Genomic DNA, 21490 nt, shown 5'->3' with positions numbered 1-21490 from the left:
ATGCGCGGGGGTGGTGCTGAGGATGCCGGGAGCTACGAGCCGCTAGAGGCGGGGGGGGGAAAACCATCTGGGCAGCCATCTTTGATGAGGGAACCGCTCCTTCCCGCCGCTACTCGCGTGAGGCGCTGGGCGGGCTCGGCTTCGTCAGCCATGTTGAAGTCGGGAAGCGGGGTGGAGGGTGGGAGTGTGCCCTGGAAGGGGAAGTGCTGGCTTGCGGAGGTGCCACTTGGCGTCTGAGGCAGCGCTGGGAGGGTGGAGGCGTCGATTTCGGGACTCCTTGTGCCTTCTCCTCGCTTTACGCCATCCCCCATCCCCTTTAGGCCGTCTCCCTGCCCGCTGTAGCCCCGTCTCCCCTCGGGGCCGGTAGGTGCAGCGGAAGGTCTCGCTGCCTCAGGTGAGGGCCGGGCCTACCCGTCCCGGGGATCCCCGGCAGCGGTGTTGGGCGGCCCCGGCAGCATTGCGGCTGCCGTACGCCCGTCCCGGAGGGGCTTCTGCCGGGGTCCGAGCCGAACGGAGCCGTCAGGCAAGAGAGCCATGGCTGGCAGCCCTTCTTGGGAGCTCGGTGTCTGCACGGGTTAAGGCGTTCGGACGAGGTGGAAAAGTTGCTCTCCAATTTCACTTTAAGGGACCGGACAGAACGCAGCGAAATGGATGACTTCCGCTCCATCTGCCTGCTCTCTCTGGCCATGCTGGTGGCCTGCTATGTGGCAGGAATTATCCCTTTGGCCGTTAATTTTTCCGAGGTAAGACAGCTTCGCTGAAATGCGCTTTGGTTGCTAAGGGAGAAACTAGAGTTAGCGCTGTCCCCTTGCAACTATGGAAGTGCTGTTAGGGGTGGTGTCGTGATTTAAAGCTTTTTAGGGAAGTTGTGAATGCGGTGCTTATTTTTATTCAGAATCGCAGCGTAGAATTACGCTTATTTTTTACAGTGTCTGTAAAAGCCATTTAAATGTGCCAGATTTGAGCCAGATTGTCTCAGCCACAGGTGAAGCAAAGTCGTAGCATGTATTGGAAAGCCATAATAGAAGCTGCGCATTCTTGGAAGCTTGTGTCAGAAACTACTGAGCTCAGAGGTTAACTGTTATTATGTGTCTATGGGGTACTCAAATTAGGACTTTCAAAACGATTCTGAGAATGATTGCTGAAGGAGGTGATGATGATTGTTAGTCTCTGGAAGTTTTCTAATGTGCTCTGATGCCCGAGGGGTTCTTCTCTTTCTGATTGATGATTGCTGTTTAGAAGTGTGTTGTGAGAATCTAATTGTTCTAAGGCAGTAAGAGCTCTCTTATGAGAGACTTTCCGTTTCTACTGGGAGCAGCGGTTTGGAAAGTGAGAAAAAAAGTTTGGGAAGTGCTGGAAGAGAGATGTGATTTGTTCTCCTGTCAAGTTACAGAGCTAGTTGCGCCTGTCCTTTGGTCCCTTTATTACCAGGAGGCTTTGGGAGCAGTAGACCCTCAGCAGCATGGAAAGCAAGGCAATCGTGTTTGGTAACACTACAGTTCAGCTAAATGGCTGAAACATGACTATCTTCTGAAGTCTTTACGTAAACATTAGCATAGTTCTGTTTTGCCATTGCTTTGATGGACCTTCTTTTATGTGTCTTCAGTGCTGTTGCTTCTGCTGTCTCTTCAAAACTTACTTTTGCGCTGAAGCCTAGGAAGGGTTTTCTTGGAAGTTTGCTGAGGGCACTGCCTAGTGTGCCAGTATTGTCTCTTTTTAATTTAATTTTGAATTTTCTCATGTATTTGCTTGATAGTCATCTGTTGCATCAGACTTTATCTTCAGTGGTGTTTGAAGGTAGCATTCTTGACCTATGTTTATGTGGTTTTTTATATATTTTTATAGCTGAATCATGGGGCTTCTAAACCTTTTGGGGCTCCCAGCAGCTGCAGAAAGACAGTTCTATTGTGGATCCAAAACCAACACCATATAAGTAGTGATCATGTACTTAATAGTCTTCTCTCTGTGTAGCATTTTACTAACAGTACCCGCATACGCTATCAAGTTTATTATGGTATTTTCAACTCTCAAAAATCCTTGACTCAGTTTACATTTGACTCGGATCAGTATAAAACTCCATCAAAGTCAGGTATGACTATATACTGGTGGTAAAAAGGTACAGACTGAATAGAGCTCCACTGTATTTGTGTATGCAGTTGTACCCTTTCTGCCTAATGCTGGTTTGTAATAAGTACTGTGTTGGTCTAACTTTAGACTGTGTTGGACTATTTTGTACTGAAAAGGACAGGGAGACTTCTCTTGAAATAATAACTTGTTAGTTTGCATTATTTTAATGGATCTTTAGAATTCACAGATGCTCAAATAAAAGCAAGCGATTGTAATAAACCAGTATTACTTCTAAAGCTTATTTCCCCTGTGTGTATGTACATATGGGAAATAGATTATAGTGCTGCAGTATTAAGATAATCCTGGTTTTCCTTGTAATATACTATTTATTTTTTTTTTTTGCAAAATCACTTTATGAACAATTGGTATTGAAGGTTATCTTTTCACATGGATTGCCACTGTATAACGAATTACCATGGATAGTTGTTATATATGCTATGTGCGTGCTTTTAGAAACTTTACAGGTGTTTTCATCTCTTGCGTATTACTATTTGAATATTCCCCAGTAATGCTGCAGTTTTTCCCTTTTTGTCACATTGGCTTGTTTTCAGAAAGCTGGCTGTGCATCTCTCTAGAGCCTCCTATGTCTCCTAGGTGAGTGTTGCCTCTTTGGGTGAGGTAAACAGCTTGTGTCATCATGGTGCATGAAGGAGAACTGATGACATAATAAGGATATGCAACAAGTGTTTTCCTATTAGTTAAACACTGACCTCTCTCCCTGGGCCCTTGGTATTGAACATTAGTATTTTGGTAGCACCCAGACATCTCACTATGCATGGAAGATGATAATAGTTCTGCCACAGAATGTGTGCTACACAGTTGTTATGAAGATCTAAACTCCCATGATTGCTGTGTGTGATATGATAAGGGCTCTTACAGAAATGATGGGAAACAGCCTCTGCAAGGTGTTGTGTTTCACAATATTTTAGATGTTTATATAATTGGATTTTCAGTACATGGCTTTGACTTTAGCCTGTCAGTGTTGTTGTAGTCACAGGGTAATAGTAAACTCTTCTGATATTGGTAAATCAGAATATAGTCAGTTTGGAAGGGGTGCAGGAGGGGTGATATTTCTATAAGCTTTTTTTCCCCCAGATTAGAATATAACTAGGAAGATAACCTTTACTAACAGTAGCAAGTACTTTTAAACTCTTTGCATGTGTTTTTTAATCATGTTGTACAAATTCTGAATGAAACTATTTTACTATAAAAACATTAAGTTTATGTACTTTTTGTTACGGTTTAATTGCAAATTTGCAATACTTGTGTAACAAATATATTTTAAAACCTACCTTTGCACAGGGAAAAGGGAATTACCGTGGCCTTTAATGACATGAAGAGCAGAATATCATTTTATATTGCCTTAAGTGCCTTTAAAGGCTTTATTACATTTTGAAATGCTACTGGAAGGCTTAGAAGTGGGTATAAACCCAATGCACATTGCTCTGCATTTATCCATCTCCAGTCAGATTAAAAAAAGGAAAAAGACTGACACGAAATGTGTATTAGCCCCATTATCAGTTTTGTGCAGTTCCATCATTCAAACTCTCATTTGAGTAAGCCTTTTTAAATTATTTTTTTATAATTCAGCTTTTGGAGCTCTTTCTCTTAAATTACTTTTCTGTCCACAATTTTATGTTTTTAAAGGAAGTCTGTTCTTTTCTTTGTTATATAAATCTTGCTGACTTACCAGTTTACACTCCTAATTGCCCAGTGTATTTGTATTCATAGATGCATTTACATTGTTGGTTCTCTTGTCTTAACGTTTTTGCTTTGCCAATTTATTTTTTTCTTGTATTTTATTATTTAGTTTGGCTTTTTTGGGAACAGGCAATTTATCTTGTGCTGTGCCATACCTAGCAGTTTTTTTAAGGGACCTGAATGTTAAAGTATAATGTCTAGTACGAAGAATATACTGAGAACAAACCTAGAATGGAGACAAAATGTAGAGTTGCAGACATGCTTCAAAATTCAGCCGCTTTCAGTCTGTCTTTGACTCTGCAGACCTTACATTATGAGGCCTCAGTGGGTAAATTAGACCCATATAATCATCAGTGCCAAATATAACAATTCTTGCTGTTTTCAAGTATGCTACTTTTCATTTCTTGTCTGATGTAAGCAATGGGTCATCTTTAATTTTCATTTCCTGCTTCACTTGATTGCATTGGACACTGGATATGTTTGCTTCTAGAAAGTTGTTAGAAATATAGGACTATGTAACTGGTGCTCTTGAATTGAAATTAGCAAGAGGTTTTGTGGATAATTCCCCTCTCTGCCCCAACCTCTGGAGAGTAAAGAAAGTGTTTTTATTCTTAAAGGTAATACTTGTTTTGTACTTGCTTGCAGGAAAGATTAAAGTTGGTGACTGTTCTGGGTGCTGGGCTGCTGTGTGGAACTGCCTTGGCTGTCATTGTGCCAGAAGGAGTACATGCACTTTATGAAGACATTTTGGAAGGTAAGAGCCAAACTCAGCCACCCTTGTTCAAGGTGACTTAGGTCATGGTGTTAGGCTATACTCAGTATTGTTTCTAGGGCTTTTAACGTGAGATTGATGGGTTTCACAGCAGCATGATACAAAAGCGTCACAGGATCACAAAATTGCAATAGGCATGATATTGCATGTTTATGGTGATTTGACAGAAAGATGTGATCAGGCAGTGGATTGATGACTTGCTGAGTGATCCAGTCATTTGCCGGTCCAGGTAGTGTACTGTTCATGGGACCACAGCTATTTATGCCAGGTCATGTGTAGTGCCCCTTTTTCTGGGAAAAGTTAAACTTTAACTTTGATAGAACTTCAAAGGAAGTGTAGGGTGGCCTTTGGCAGAGAATGAAATTGTGGATGATTTGCTGTTGCTTTCTGCAGTTTAGACTGCTTCTCAATTAAAGCAATTGCAGAAAGTGTTTTATAGATCTTTATGTACTTTCCCTCATGCAAATTTCTGCCTTTGAAGCTGAAGAATATATTGGAATTAAATGACCTTAATATACCTGACTGAAAATTATTATTATATAGGGCTAATTTACAGAGTAGGAGGCATTTCCTTCTTGAGCGAAGGCATTCATTATAATGAAGCAGATGTCCACGCATAGTTCCGTATTCAAGCATCCTGTTCTAGTCTGCTATCACCATTCTTCAAAACCTCATAACTTTTAATGAATAGGTCAAAGCTAATGCTAATTGTGTCATATAGGCACATGAGTGTGGAGCACATCTTATATCCCAAAGTCTTAGTAAACCTCAGTTTGAGGTTATGACATTATTTGAAATAGTCAGGGCTCATTGCCTCTGAGTGTGCTTTAAAGCTTGCTTTAGCTTGTGCTATTATATTACCATTGCATGTATGAGATTTTTCCAGTATGCTAAGAATCAGAAATTTGTCTGCAGATAAACAGCAACAACTTAGTGGTTACAGGGGAAAGGACTAAAAAGTTGAGTCTGTACAGAACTTTGCAAGTGCCTGTACCATTATTGCTTATCTGCAATTGAGAGATAATTTTAATGCTGTGCTTTTCTTGTACTGCTTTTTTATATATATATTTTTTGTTTCTACACGGTTTTAAATTTCATTTTAAATATGCTGTAATTTGTCTTGGTTTAGTTTCCACTGAATTTGTTCTTCTACTTAGATTTAAAGTAAATGGAAGAATAATATGAAATCATCCTTTATCAAGAAGTGAAAGAACCTCTGATTATGCTTTTATACTGTACTGTAATTTGTGCACTCTAATGTAGGATGTCTCTAATGAGCTGTCGTTATGTGTTTGCTCTCCATTCAATTCTAATTTGAAGTAGACTAAACTTTCCTTGTAATGTTATGGCTAGCAGTAAATACAATTGCTGTGAATGTTTGCTTTTTTTCTTCCACTAAATGGGACATACTGTTCATGTATGAAATATACAGCCTGCTGTTTAGAGCTATATGCTCTATTACTTGAGGTTTAGTACATGGAGAAAAAAGATAACTTCCCATTACTGCAGTAGTAATATCAGAAGTATTTACCTAGGAAAACAGGATTTGTTCTGTGAATGAATTCAGACTCAATTCCTAACTCTGAGTGTTGTGTCTGAAGCCTGTCTGTAAAGTTTTTTTTGTATTGCGAAGAGGCAAGATTTATGGCTATGATAGATTTAACTGCAAAAAATATTTTCAATATTTTTCTTATAAACATAGGATAATCAAAGCGAAGTTTAAGATTGTGAGAACTTGACAGCTTTCAGTACATTTTTCTTTTAATTCACACATTAACATAATTGAGCCTGGAAAGGTGCCTAAAGGAACACTGACTTATATTCATGTAACTTCAGCGGGGGGAAGCAGGAGGGAAGAGAGGGGCCTTTATTTTCCCAGTTTCAACTGTAATTTAACTCTGAGGCTGGTTGCTTGTTACCAAAACAGGTGTTTGTCACTGATACAAAAGTAATTTACTTCTGTATTTTTCCACAGGCCACAGAATAAATAACTTTTAATTTTTGACCTCACAGGCTGAGAGCAAATAGCATATCGTGGTTTGATCATAAGCCTATGTGTTTGTGTAGTGAAGCCTTGGTTTGAGTATTACCAGCAAATAAAATTCCTCTGACAATGAACACTGTCACAAAGATTGTCCCAAGTCACCCACTATGTCATATGGCTTGACATGATCTGAAGCAAAGTTTTCTTTTTAATATAGCTGTCAACAGTCCTGTATGGTATTGTTATTTTATTGCTCACTCTCATTCAGCACAAATAAGTTTGTGAAAGCTTTCAAGGGCTACCAAGCCTATTCTGATGTGCTTTGTCTGTAGTAATGGCACTGGCCAACTTTGTGTAGAGTTGGATGGATATTACAATTGTGTCTCATTCAAAAAGGTGTATGAATACTCCAGCAAGAAGATAAGTTACTAGAATAAGTCAAATTTTTGCTCTTAATGTCTAAAATCTCTGAAGAGTATTTGCCAACCAAAAGACCTCCCCAGATTGACAAAAGCTTTACTTTTGTCACGTAAGCCACAGATATTGGGGGAGCCCAAGTTTATGCTCTGCTTCATTTTGTTTGTTGCCATAAAGTGATGTGCGTGAAAGTTGTACTGTCACTCACTTAAAAAAAAATAAAATGTCTAGAGTAAACTTTAAAACTGTAAGGTTGAAACAGGAAAGATGTCTGAATTGATAATAATTGTTGTTCAATACAGACTATTATAATTACCTTGATTCAAGGTAGTTTCAGGGTAGCTCAGTGAGACAAAGTAAACAACTTGGGGGTAGGGGCATGGAATTAAAACTTGTGTAGGGAAAGGAAACAACCACACAATATTCAACCCCAGGGCTTGGACTTCCTAGGTTTTTAGGATGGTACTAACATTTGTAGGACAGTGTGCTGACTTAATTGTTCTAGTCTGTATCAGTGCTAATTTATTTAACTAGAGACTGATGCTTTGAGATAAGTTAATCTTAAAAAGCCGCATTAGGTCTCAGTGGATTCAACCTATTTTATTTCTTCACTCTATATTTTCTTACTTAAATAAAGATTATGACTTAATCTGCTTGACAGTATCTCGCAATACTGACAAAATTGGCAATTTCAGTTACAAAATGAATTATTCTGCAATTTTTATCAATCAATATGCATTTAAAATGCAGCATTTAAACAAAGTAGCCTGGCCATGTTTAATCCTGTCTCCTAATCTGTTTGCTTACCTACCACAGGGAAGCATCACCCGGTGAGTGAGATGCAGCATGTGATGGAGTCTGAGAAGGTGGCAGAAATCCCAGTTGCACATGAGTATGGCCATGACCATTCCAGGTTACATGCCTACATTGGTGTATCCCTTGTCCTTGGCTTTGTCTTCATGCTGTTGGTCGATCAGATAGGCAGCTCTCATGTGCACTCCACAGATGGTAAGTAAAGATTCACTTCATTTAGACTTGCTGATTGATTGACTTAGTCTTAATTAGCAAGTTGCAGGTTTTTTTAATGCTACTGGGATTTAATTTTATCAGTCATGTTGAGAGTTTTAGTAGGTGCTTTACAAACAAAAAGCAAGGTCTGTGGTGAAGTGTTTGTGCTGAAAATCTGTCCTGGAATTCAGCATAATTTGAGAGCTTGCTTTGCTAACATGAAATAACTGTATGAGCACATATAGTAACACTTTGTTTTACAGTATCACCCATAGGGAATTTTTTTGGCTTTCCAAAAACCTTCAGGTTAGTCTTATCTTTGTTTGTTTTTCCTACATAATTTTTGTACATGTAGGTAAAATTTGCAAAGAACAGCAAGTTACCTTAAGTAAGACTCCAGAAATTACTAGATGTAAGCTCTGGTACTTTTCTGTAACTGCACAGCTGCACTCCCCTACTGGTCTAGAGCCTTATTTCCACACGCTTTCTGCTTAGAGCAAAGGTAAATCAACATCATTGAAGACTGTTTAGATGCCTACGATTGCCTTTGTTTTCTGCCTATGGCTTCACGCTCAGGCTGAGTGCACCAAAGGTGTTTTATCATCTGAAAAGGTATTTTATTGCTTTTGGCTGCACATTTTCTCCTACATAATCTCCTCTGATGGTGGAAATTGTCCCTCAAAAATTAAGGATTTTGTCTTGAAGGAAGCATAAAACGTGTGCGCACACGCACACGCGCGCGCACACACACACACACAGAGGTATGTTTTGGTTGGATCCTTGGCAGTTCACAGTGCAGCTCTTGAAATGCCTGTATGAGGTTAGTGTTGTGGGACAGATGGGAAGCCAGTGCAGGGGCTGTGACACCTTTGTGCTCCTGAAGAAGCATAAATGGAGACAAAGTTATGTCTAGCTGATTTTCAGAGCTTTTCAAAGGAAACAGTGGCACTAAGGATGACAAGGGGATGCAGGCTGACAGGAGAATCTTTGGGCAGGGATGCCTCACACTAGACTCTGCTGCCTAAGATTCTTTCCAGCCTGGCCTTGATCACTGCCAGGGATGGAGCATTTACCACTTCTTTAGGCAACCTGTTGCAGTGCACCATCCTCACAGTAAAAATTCTGTTAGCCAGAATGGGATATGAAACCAAATGTAGCTCTCTTTGAGTGTTTTTTGTTCTGGTCAATCTAAAACAAATTCAGAGGAAACATTCTCTGTGAATATCTCCTCCTATTTGATTGGAGTATTCCATCACAGTCGCCCAAATGCTGCTTATGCAGTGAATTGCTCAAGTAGGCTCCCCTAGATTCAGAGGATCAGTCTGACTGAAGAGAATACATTAGTTGTTAGCCAGCTCCCTTCCCTGATCTGATTCACTGGGCAACTGTGTGGGTGCCTGGGCACTGGGGAGAAACTGGAGGTGGGGGAACAGGAGGGAAGGAATAGGACTGGACTCTCTGTTTCGGTTACAGTGCAGACTAGTAGTATAATTACCACTAGTATAATGAAGTAACAGCTGTTCAACTGTTTGGAGTTAAACAGTTGAACAATAAGAGGTTTCTGTACCTGTATAGGACTTGCCTGCTCTGTTCATTGCAGTGATCCTTTGTACAGCTTCACTGCTGATTGCATAGTGGTGGACATTGCCCTGTTGTGTTGTGTAATGAGCTAACCTGCAAATGTCCTCAGAGTGGTTGTCAAACAATTCCAGTCAAAACACTGGATCTCAAGCAGCACTAGTTGCATTTCTTCTCTATGATGACTGACATTAGAGGGAAGTCTTTGCAACTGCTGCCATGACAAGTAGAATTTATTGCTTATTAGGAATTGTCAGAGAATCAGTGCAGCAGAGACTGCCCCAGACTGTCACCTGAAGGAAAATGCCAACACTGGGCTACGTGGGAAAAAAATCATCCTGACTCTTCAAGCACCTCTGGATTCTGGGCATGCAAAACTAGCTATTCTTCCCCTTGGTAGCACAGGTCTCTAACATTTGGTTTCAGGAGGTTAAGAAAAACAACTCCTGCTGCCTGTATTAATGATCCTGTAAATTGAAAAGCATTATCTATGATTCTGTCACTTGTTGATAGAACTTCAGGTGATTTGGAGGTGTTAAGTATCATACTATTTTACAGTAAACCTAATGCAGAAATACAAAAGCTGGTAGTTTTGAATATAACTGCTTAAGCGGCTGGTAGACACATATGCAGTGATACATATTTCTCCAGCATAATTTATGTATTTGTTCTCTTAACCTTCCTTATCATCATTTCAGATCCAGAAGCTGCAAGATCTGGCAACTCCAAAATCACAACAACACTGGGACTAGTAGTCCATGCTGCAGGTAATATGGGACCTATTGTTAGGACTTGGACTTCTATTGCTGTGCAGCTTAACTTTAGATGTGATGAAAACACTTGGATTTTTTTTTTTCTTAAAGGTGGCTTTTTATTTAAAAACAACCCCCAAAAAAAACCAAAACAAAAAATACCCACCAAAACAAACCAAACAACAGCAAAAACACAGGCTGGGGAGAACTAAGGATCTTTCCCAAAACTCACTGGGAAAGCATACTACAGTGCTGAGAATGTTCCATGGAGTTTTGTTTGGGTACAGTTTTGTAACTTTATTTTTCCCATTTGAAAAGTTGTGTGATGCTCACTGTGCCTCTTCAGTTCTTTTGCTGGCTGCTTTAGCTGCTGTATTTCAGTACACACCAACACATTTGATAAGTAGTGTGAAACACCTTTGGGTTTGCTTGTCAGTTGACCTGTGTATTTAAAAAAACTTTTAAGTTCAAAACATGTATTTTGTGGGAAAAAGGACATAATAAGGTGGAACACAAAGATTTGACAGACATTTGGGCTGACTTGCAAGGGCTTAAAAAGTTACATGTGTGTTGCAGCCAACCCATGTTTGTGTTGTAATTCTTCACTATATATGTGTAGTATAAATATGCTCTTGAGTCTCTTCTACTAATTGTTATTGTCTAGATAAGTTATAAGATGTTGGTAAAAAGATTTCTTCACTAAATGAAATGTCTCTATATTAAGGATTAATATAGAATACATTTCCTGCTTCATATAGACAATATATTTATGTTAAAAGGTAAAAATACAGTATTTACAACAGTTTATTTGAAAATTCATTTAAAAAGTAGTAATTAAAATTCTTTCTTAGAATCTAAAGCAGATTTTTTTCTAATTCAGAGAGAAACCACTTCTACTACAGAAGACTAAAATAACCAAACTTCTTACCTGATTCTGATTTGTCAGAATGTGTCAGTACTGACTGTATTTCTGTGTATGATTTTTATAGTCTTGGGAAATTAGACACAGCTCCTGTTGAAGGTTGTCTAATACCCTGTAATTATTGTGCCTTAACAGCAAAGGGGAGTGAATCGTGTTGGATTGGTATTGTTAATGGCATTTTGAGTAACAGGACTTCTTGAATCAACATGTTTTGTGCCATCACCTGTTGAGAGGATGGGAAAGCTGAAATTAATGTGGAGGAATAATTATGAATTTGCACTCCTGTTTCAGCTGATGGTGTTGCATTGGGTGCAGCAGCTTCAACTTCTCAAACTAGTGTCCAGTTGATAGTGTTTGTTGCAATTATGTTGCACAAGGTAAGTCATCACCCAAAAAAATCTTTTTTGCTCTTTAAAAGACTGTTAAAGCATACAGAAATTGCTGAAGATCTTAAGTTTCCTTAGTGATGTGATATGGAAATGTGTAACACCACCAGAATTGACAGGTTAGTGATACAGCTTCAAGGACCAAAAAGCCCTGATACGATGTGTGACAAAACAGGGAATGATGAGTACTAAGTGTGAAGAGAATATGAATGAGAGAGAATTCTGACTGCCTGCTGGCTGCTTTGGTTGCAGTGGTTGGAAAGTGTCCCAAAAGAAGGGAGAGAAAAGCCCACGAAAACGTGGGAGCTTCACGTGACTTTTTCTGAAGCTAGTGTGGTGGTTTGTTTTTTTCAAACAACCCCTCTCCTGGATTCCTACTGCTGTAAGAGTTGTATTCAGAGAAGTTCTAGAGGATGGAGCGCAGAAGTACATGCTAGTGTATTCAAGGACAAAAAGCAGGTTTATGCTGATCACAGCAGGGTCTTTATTATGTAATGTTCTTAAGAAAATGGGAAGTGTATTTGTTATGGTTTTACGGTTTAAAGGGTTAGTTTTTTGAAACCACTTAATAACAGAGTACTAAATTGTAACTTGTGGTTACCTGTGTTACTGTAGTAGCTTCAACATCAGTCATATGCCAAAAAAAAATTATTTTTCTGATGGTAACAAGCAAACAGTGGGTTTTGGAGATTGGAAGATCTTTCTCCTTAATGTTTGTGCAAAGATACCTACTAGCTACGTAGGTTCTAAACACGTGTGCAGATGCATATTTGACTTATGGTAGCATATACATATATTACAGTAGTAAGTCATACATTCCTCCAAAAACCTTACTTGTATAATTGCATGTTCAAAATGTTAGGAAAGCTTGATCTAGTTTATCTTTCATATATGTCATATGTTCATAGTGTATCTGTTCATACAAAACTTGTGGTTTACATAACTGTCTTCAGAGGTGGCAAAATCAGTGTCACATCTTGCTGTGAATCTTCGTTTATGGCTGTTGCCAAGTGAAACCTGTTGTTATTCTTGATGTTCAAATTAACTGACTTTTAAAATTGTTTAACTTTAGAAGAGGGAAATTTCTTCTATGAAAGATTATAAAGAAATTTTTGGTATTGAAAGATAAACGCATTTCTTCTCTGGTGTCTTTTTCTGGTCTTTTGATCCTGATTGACGTTTTTGTCTTTCTCAGCTTTTTTCCTTCACTCATGGTTTCCTTTTTCCAGGTTAAAAAATAAAAATCTGTGTATTAAACTGCTCAGTATACTTTTAGTTTGTCTTACCTGGAAAATGTCAGTGTGGATTGCTGTTGTCCTTATGCAGGTGAAAATATAGTGAGTTCCATGAGTGCAGGACAGCTATGACTTGTGGGTAAGAAACTGAATGCCAGCAGAGGGAGAAGGAAATGTTTGTTTGTTTGCTTCCCAGTGGGAACAGAAGTGAAACTGAATGGTGAACTAGTCAAAGAGCTCTTAAGTCTTTGTTCATGTGAAGGCTGACAGTTATCTATCTTGGGGGATTTTGTAGAATTTTTTTCTGCTGTAGATAAAGAAACTGTCTATCTAAGGTTGTGTAGTACTATCGGGATGAAAAAAATCACAGAAGTTTATGGAGACTTGGGGATTACAGCAATGGCTCAAGTAAGAGTGAACATTTTAATATTTTTAATGACTACACAAATCTATGTACTCTGATAGCCAGAATGTGAGTTTTCATTACATATGGTTATTAAGGTAGGGCCGTCTCCAGGCTACTGTTGTATTTGGGTTAACTGCAATATGCTAGTGCTCTGCCTGAATTTCTTCCAATTCTGTACACTTCAGTGTAGCAATTCATATTTCAACTTTATCTCAGTTTTCAGAAGGTTTTAGAAAGTATTGTATTACAAGTGAATATTGTTTTTTGCAGGCACCAGCTGCCTTTGGCCTGGTTTCCTTCCTGATGCACGCTGGGCTGGAACGGAATCGAATTAGAAAACACTTGCTGGTCTTTGCATTAGCAGCACCTGTTATGTCAATGGTGACATACTTAGGGCTAAGCAAGGTAGGTCTGTGATTTGTTGTACTTAAAATGTAGCTTAGTGGTGGAGTTTGGGGAAAGGAATCAATGAGTTTCATAGAACATTATTCCAAACTGCTTGAAAAATTTAGCAGAATGGAGATGATAAAATAAGTAGATGAAAAGGTAGCAGTATGAATGCATGAAATAAAAAATAACCCTTGCTTTCCATCAGAACCAGTGACATAACTCCTATAGAGTTTTGTATAGCTTTTTGTAGAAGGCTGGTTTCTGACTTTTTTTTGGGTGCTCCCCACTGTGAAAAATTTATTCATATACCAGCTTTTGTCTGGTGATTATAACTGAGGAATTTTCAGTGTTGCTGCATGCATTTTAGTGTGCAGGTAGAAAATCACAGAATGGCTTGGGTTGAAAAGGACTTTAAGATCATCTAGTTCCAACCACCCTGCCATGGGCAGGGGCACCTCACACTAGACCACGTCACCCAAGACTCTGTCCAACCACGCCTTGAACACTGCCAGGGATGGAGCATTTACCACTTCTTTGGGCAACCCATTCCAGTGCCTCACCACCCTCACAGTAAAGATCTTCTTCCTTATATCTAACCTGAACTTCCCCTGTTTAAGTTTGAATCTGTTACCTCTTGTCCTGTCGCCACAGTCCCTGATGAAGAGTCCCCCTTCATCATCCTTATATGCCCCCAGTAATATTTGTTTCTCCCACCATCTCAGAACTGTTCCTGTATGTTCAAAGTCTTTTTCGTGCTATGTCAGAGGTTGAATCCTCAGCTAGAACAGCCTTTTTGCCTCTTGGACTCCTTAAAACCATAGTCTTGTCTCAGCTTTATACAACAAATGGCCTGTGAAGTAGGCCACTGCATATGACTCTATATCTCTATCCAAATTAAATGCTTCTGTTTCTCATAGCATTTCCTATGACTCTCCGGTATTTTTAATTGCTGTGGCCCATGCTGGTGACAGACTATGGTGTTGTGTTGTAAAGAATCTAATGTGACCTCATGAAAATCAAGGCATGAGAGGAAAGATTAAGTAAATCATCTGGGCTAATCTCTTTACTTCATGAGAAGGACTTATTTGATACTGCAGTACAGGAGACATCAGAAGGGTTGGGTTTGTAAATAGAAATAAGAATGATCTTTGAGTATTCTTCTGATGTAGACTTACTAAGAGTTGGGTTTGCATTTTGCAAACAGAGAATTGATAAGGCATACGGGCTGTCACAGTGGTTTTATAGCTCCAGAGTAGAAGATGTGTCTCCAGTCTGGAAAAATAACCTTAGGACTAACACATTTGAATTGGAAATTGTTCAAGAAGCATTTTGAAACTGACACAAGTGGGTTTGAATTTCATTACATTTAATGATGTGTCCTATGATCTTAATCCTAGTATGAAACTGAAGAGGTACTTGGATTTGATCCAGAAGATGCATGTCTTTATCAAGTTTGCATGGAAATTCTCAAAGATTTGGGTGTTCACTTGTACATACAAAGGAAATATTGAATGAGTGATGTTTTGGGACTTAAATCTAGCAAATATTGTGCTGACCAGGAGGGGACCAGATATTTAAAGGCTACTATCTGATCTGAACATTTTGTTTAGAAAAAGTGTGGGGGGAATAAAGTCTTGAGTCCTTCCTAAAATTTGTGGATTAGCAATATAAACTTTTTTTTTAAGTGCACTTTGTCATTTTGGCATCTTTTATGTTGCTGTGAGATGCTCAAACAAGATGTTTCATTTGGCACAGACTGACTCTTTTCTTCTGTTAAGGATTCCTAGATGTCCAAAGTGGGCTAACTGGGATGAGAGGTACCTTTCTGACATGCTAACTTTAGCATGTCGTGTTAGTTGCTACATATAAGGTGCATGACACAAAGTAACACATTGAACCATTGTCTCTGTGATAGAAAAAGAGTTGGTAGAAGTCCTACTGTGTCTGGCCGCTTACAGAATTTTATTATTGGTTGAAGAACATCTGCTTATTTTTGTTCTTTCTGTCTTTTTCCATTTCAGAGCAGCAAAGAAGCCCTTTCAGAAGTTAATGCCACCGGAGTTGCTATGCTGTTTTCTGCTGGGACTTTTCTTTACGTTGCCACAGTTCATGTCCTCCCAGAAGTAGGAGGAATTGCTCATAGCCACAAATCTGAATCAAATGGAGGAAAAGGACTCAGTCGTCTGGAGGTGGCAGCCCTAGTAATAGGATGCCTTATTCCTCTAGTTTTGTCCATTGGACACCATCACTAAATGCTCGAATTTCACCGTTCGCCTCGATCTGACATGAGCAGTAACTGTTGGCTGCTCCCTTTATCATTGTCTCTTACCCGTCATCCATCCCATCCACTTTATGGAGTTCAGAGGGAACGTTGATTGCAAAATGAGGAATACTGGGAAAGCTTTTAGTGTAGCAAAATGTACTTTGGTAGCCGGACGTAATTCTGTGTAACTTTCTTTTCTGAAGACATTTGCTATTTTCATTGTTACTTCTGGCCCTATTCTCAGGGAAGATGGAATTTGGACTTTAAGAAAAGTGAGCAGGGAAGAACGTAGCGACTCATCATGAAATTTCTTATCACCAAAATATTCTGCAATTCAGCTTTCACAGCTGAGAGCAAAAACAAAGGATGGCTGCTGTGTGAGAGGTTGAAGTCTTACTAATGAAGAAGGGGGTTTCCCCTCATTGGTTTTGTATTGTCCTGACAATGCAACTGGTCCTTGTGATGTTTGTCACTAATTGTATGGCAAAAGTGGGCTGCACTCAGAACTCTGGACAACACTGCAATTGTCACAGAAGTATCACTGATAGGAAAGAATTGATATAATCAAAGTGTAGGATTAGAGTAGGGAATCAGCTGGTTAAGAAAGTGCAAACAAATTTTGCGGTGGATTCCAGTAAGACTGAGAATAGAAGCAAGGAGAGTAGTGTTTTGATTGTTTATACAACTGTTAATAAACTTTTAAAAGGCACTATTTCTTGGGAGATGGTCTTCTGCCAAGTCCAGAAAGCAAAGGCACCAAAAACATTAGTAGGAATTAAGTATTCGGTGCTGTGATTACACTACTGCAACTGTTAAGAGAGATACCCATAGTGTCCATTGAAACTGAGCTGCTCTGGGCTCTGAAGAGTAGAAATCTGATGGAGACAGCTGTTGAGGGACCAGAGAACTTTATTAGCTCATTTTCAGAAGTCTGAACTGCTGAAATCAGTGAGGGTGCAGGGGTTTAAATAACAGTCATTAAATAAAAGGTGTTAAGGCTAACAAAATAAGATGTTTAACTAAATATTTCTTACATATAGAGTACAAAGTGTAACTAAAGCAGTTCTGAACAAAAACCCCACAAACAAAATACCCAAATTGGTGGGTTCCCAGTGGAACGGTTAGGCATTTTGTTTTTCTTTGGGAACTCTGCATTTGCCTCTTACTCTGGTAAGCATTGCTTTTGGTGAATCTACTGGAGACTTACTGCTAACTGCTGATGCCTCTCACTGCAGAAGAGTGATAGAAGATCCCTCCTTTCCAAGGCACTGCCTTCTCTTGTCAGACACCATTTCTCTTATGCAAAATATATTATACTCTAATAACTGAGGTGCATTGAAAAGTCATGAAAGCTTGACATGAACACACTCAATATAAAAATCATTTCTTTAGGGGAAAACTTTTTAATGCTATACCCTTTTTAAGCTGTAATGTCTGCACTTTTTAAAGGTAACATTGCCAAATATTTTTTTGTTTGTTTGTTTCAAATGGATTTTTCAAGGCTTGAAATATCTTCTTAACTGAAGTGCTTCTTGTTTCCATCTGAATGAGTGTGTCTGTTTCTCATGCTGTTTATTGTGTGTACTACACAGGCCATTGTGCCACTTGATCTTCTTTACATTTTTGTCATTGTCCTCTTTGTCTAGTAATTCAGTAATGGTTATGGCCTGGTTCTTGGACTAGTGATTACTTTGTCTGATGGCTTTGTAACAATACAGGTGTATCCCAGGATTGAACCTAGTATTGATCTCTGGGAGTGCTTGTTCATTTGTGTGGTTTACTATATAAAATCAATGCAAAATTCTTAGAAATCATTTTTTCCCACGAGACAGTATTTTCAGATAGAATTAGTGTATCAGGCCTAAACAGGCATTTTTGACATTAGACCTTCAAAAGTTCTGAAAAGCCACTGCAAAATTAGTGGCATAGATGAGATCCTCTCCTGCACTTTATTTTACAACATACATATGTGACTTCTAAGTTACCTGTTTAAAAAGGTCAGTGATACAGGTTATTGACACATGCGAATGATGCACAGTGATGTTTTCACCAGAGCTCCCAGTGTTCTTCCTTATTTCCCCCTAAATACCTTCTTCCTTGATAATCTCAGTGTTTTACCTTGCTTAATCATCCCCCGTAACTGTTTCCAGGAGCTGGAGAGTTTGCAAGATCTGCAGCAGAAGCAGGAGATAGCATAGTGCAGCACCAGATGCTTATGTTTTGTAAAACAGTAAGCTTTTTTCTTTAAATTATCATCTGTCACTTGCACTTCCACCCTACTAGTTTAATGGCATCCTGACTGGGTTCCACTTCTGCCTCATTCTATGTATAACAATAGCAACAGTTTCAGGAGGTATATAGGTAAGGTCTCATTTTATGCCTTTTTGCTCCAGTGTTGGAGAATGTCGATAGTACCTTCTTACAAGCATCAGTGTGCACTGATGAGGATGTGGCAACCAGCCTTTTCACTCTGATGTAACTTCTGGAGTATTAATCATCGGAGGTGCTGCTGCTGAGAGGTCTTGTTGTCTTTCTTTTCCCCTGGCCCTCAGATCCTATTCCCAATTTGTGGGGCAGCCACCAGAAGGGGTAATATTCAGTTTAGTGATTCATGAACTAGAGAGGCTGAGTTACAGCAGAGGTGAGAGATTTTAAATTAAAACATTGGCACTTTAAAATTGGCACAAAAATTCTGATAATGCGTACTTTTCATTTTGGAACTTTGTTAAGTGGTAGAAGACTTCTATTTTTTCCTACCCATTTAGAAGCAGCAATAGCATTTTCTTTTGGCTGCCTCTGTTATCCCTGTGTTGAACTACTATTTTCAATTCTGTAGCTGAAACTGCAGTGACTAAGGAAGCTTTTGGTTATGTGATAAGGAGAATGTAAAATTTTAAATGATCAAAATTTTCCAAATTGCTAGTTCCACATAGAGGATTATTTTCTTGAAGCAGAGTATTTTAAGGAGTTAAATAAAATGGTCCATTTTATCATAGCTATGTTTTTACTTTTTTCACCATCTGTCACAGTAAATCCAGGCGCTACATGTAGTCAGTGCCATCTGGTATCATTTTCTACTCAGGGGACCTTGGTCCAAACAAATTCCTCTTACTCTCTGTAACAGCCATCTTTGCCCATGTTCTCTACTGTGAGGTAGGTGGCAGCAAGTCTAGCACTTTAACAAAGTGCATTTCCTTCTGTAAATTCCTCTAGGAAATCTATAATCTGCTCATCAGCTGTATTTTCTGTTAATGATTCTTATTTGATGATAGGAATTAGATTAAAGCTGTTTGTTGATCCTGTTGTGTTCAGCTACTTTCCTTACTGTTCTAATTCTTCTATTGCTCCTCACATAAAGAAGGGAAATATACTCTTTCAGCATCTGATGACAGATGCAGAAGCTGCACTGACATTAATTTAAGTGAGGGTGGCAGAGCTGTCACACCAGGATAGGAATTCCTCATAGTTGTGGCATGTCAAATGACTGGGTGTTAAACAGAGAACCCACTGTTGACTTCAAATATCTGTTTCCAGGTGGACTGTGTAAAAGGCTAATGCTATCCAAGAGACCTGGGAAAACTGCTGTGTTTTTCAGGAACTAGTTCAGAGCCTTCAAGGAGCTTTTGACGGTAGCAGGTGTACCCTTGTGATATCAGCTGTATGCAGAATGAGAGAGATGCTGTGGAATAAATGGTGCTGCTGCTCCCACTCCCATCCCATTCTGTGCTGGGACTTGGGAAGAAGAGGAAGGAAATGTATTTATATTCTTTTGGGGGTGGTGGGGGAAGGAATGGTTGCTGTATGGTGGGGAAGTATATGCTGAATTTCAGATTCCTGTTCACCTCTTTTAAAAATAAAGTATTTCTTTTTTCTTACTGTCCTTTTATTACATCCCTTAGCAGCCCTGGCTTTCTAGGGGAAAACATTGCTTGGTCATAGCTGTTTACCTGACTCCATGTATGGAACTGTGATTTTAATATCTCTTTTTCAGAACCATTTGTACACAAAATCATTCCATGAATGGCTGCCTTATGATTTTTCCACTTTAATTGTGAACGGTTAAAATAATGTTGCCATTTTCAATTTGTTTTATTATATTAAATTTTTACTAGGTGCAGTGCTTTGGAGTTGGCTTGTCATTTACTGCATGGGGTTTTGTGACAGCTCCATCACAGAACAGTGACAATCTTCAATGGGGTGTGCGCAATGCAGGCAGTACATTTTGTTTAAATGTTTGCTACTTCACAACATCTGAGTGTCTCCTGGAAGCCTGAAGTGTGAAACTGCTGGGAGATGTTGGGAGGCAGTCTAGCAGGTTGGTTTGGATGTGTGTATGAATGGGTTTAGAGTTATAAATACAGAAATAATTTGACAGTTTCTGTCTCCCACAGAGTGTTCAGGAGTTGGCATTGCCCTGGAGCTACCTCTTCCTCCCACCCCCCAGGGAGATCTCTGAAGCTTGCAAGGCTGAGACCTCTTTGGAGGGCCAGGATGAGATGACAGGCTCAAGATTGCTCCAGGCCACTTTTAAACTGGAGGTCACCATGGGCTAAACAAAATTGAGAGCCCAGTATAGAGTGAAAACAACCTTGTCAGCACCAAGCCCAAAATGCAAACACTACAACCCTCCATTCTTTTTGGAAACTTTGTGACAAAGCAGCTTTTCCTGTATGGGAAATATGCATGGGAAGATGTGAAGAAAACCTTAGCCTGCTTCTTGTCCTTATGTTAAGGGGGAAAACTGTTGGTAAAATCTTTCATGCTCCTGTTCTGTGTGGTTTTGGTGGGTTTTTGTATTTTCCCCATCCATCTTTCTGCTCTTTTCAGTCACTGAATCACAGCTCAGCTTTCCTTCTGGCTGCCCTGCGATCCTACTGCTTACCTGTTCACAGCTCTCCAGAGCTGCTCTCACCCTTTACTATTGACAGTTTTTCCTGTAAGGCAGTTTACCTTCTTCCTGTGGTATACAATGAAATGAAAGCCTTTGTTAAGCCATAGTTACCTAAATGTTCTCTCTAATGCTCGTCGTGGTAGTCATTGTAACTGAAAGTGGATTGTGTTCTTGCTGTGAAGAACAGTTGTCTTCTCAGGCTCCTGAATTTCCCTGGAAGGGTTTTATTTGCCTCAGACATAACTTTAAATTCCAAAAAATAGTTGGAAATTAAATTTTAGTAGTGATTTCGAACAGGTGCTCAGGCAGGGCATATAAGGAGAGGTTTGGAAATGAATTCTGTTATCTGAGCAAAAACATGTGGGGACAGTTGTAGGGTACTTTATTTGGTTGGAAAAAAAAAAGTTTAATGTAAGACATTTCAGGCTTTTTAAGGTTTGCAGTGTCACACGATGTTTTAGCTACTTCACTCAAGCGATAAGCAGCCTTTTCAGCTAATAGCTTTTTATTTTCTGATTAGGAAAAGTGTAATATTTCTGTATGCTGTCTTAATCTCAAGAGAATGCAATTAATGTAAAGTCAGTAGGAGAACTGAAACAAATGAGAGTGTTGCTGTTATAGGTAGTACAGGCAGATGCAAGAAAGCAAGGATGGGAAG

General features: G+C 39.3%; 1 protein-coding gene across 2 annotated transcripts; it reads left to right on the top strand.

Moving 5' to 3' along the window:
* The first annotated feature begins 49 nt into the window (after window positions 1-49).
* On the top strand, window positions 50-20061 carry SLC39A9 (solute carrier family 39 member 9). 2 transcript variants are annotated; one of them, XM_057420061.1, is made up of 8 exons: window positions 50-117; window positions 626-743; window positions 4474-4582; window positions 7818-8009; window positions 10286-10354; window positions 11553-11638; window positions 13559-13693; window positions 15700-20061. In XM_057420061.1, exons 2-8 carry the CDS (start codon window positions 648-650, stop codon window positions 15928-15930), a joined length of 918 nt encoding a protein of 305 aa, XP_057276044.1. In that variant the 5' UTR covers window positions 50-117; window positions 626-647; the 3' UTR covers window positions 15931-20061. The 2 variants fall into 2 exon arrangements, with proteins under 2 accessions (XP_057276044.1, XP_057276043.1); XM_057420060.1 differs by lacking the exon at window positions 50-117 and having other exon boundaries at window positions 329-743.
* The last annotated feature ends 1429 nt before the right edge of the window (window positions 20062-21490 follow it).

The sequence above is a fragment of the Pezoporus wallicus genome, unplaced genomic scaffold (assembly GCF_028554395.1).
Source record: "Pezoporus wallicus isolate ANWC-B61680 ecotype Strahan unplaced genomic scaffold, APGP_CSIRO_Pwel_v1 contig_5418, whole genome shotgun sequence".
NCBI lineage: Eukaryota > Metazoa > Chordata > Aves > Psittaciformes > Psittacidae > Pezoporus > Pezoporus wallicus.
The sequence above is the reverse complement of the archived record's forward strand: the minus strand, read 5'-3'. Positions and strand labels throughout refer to the sequence as shown.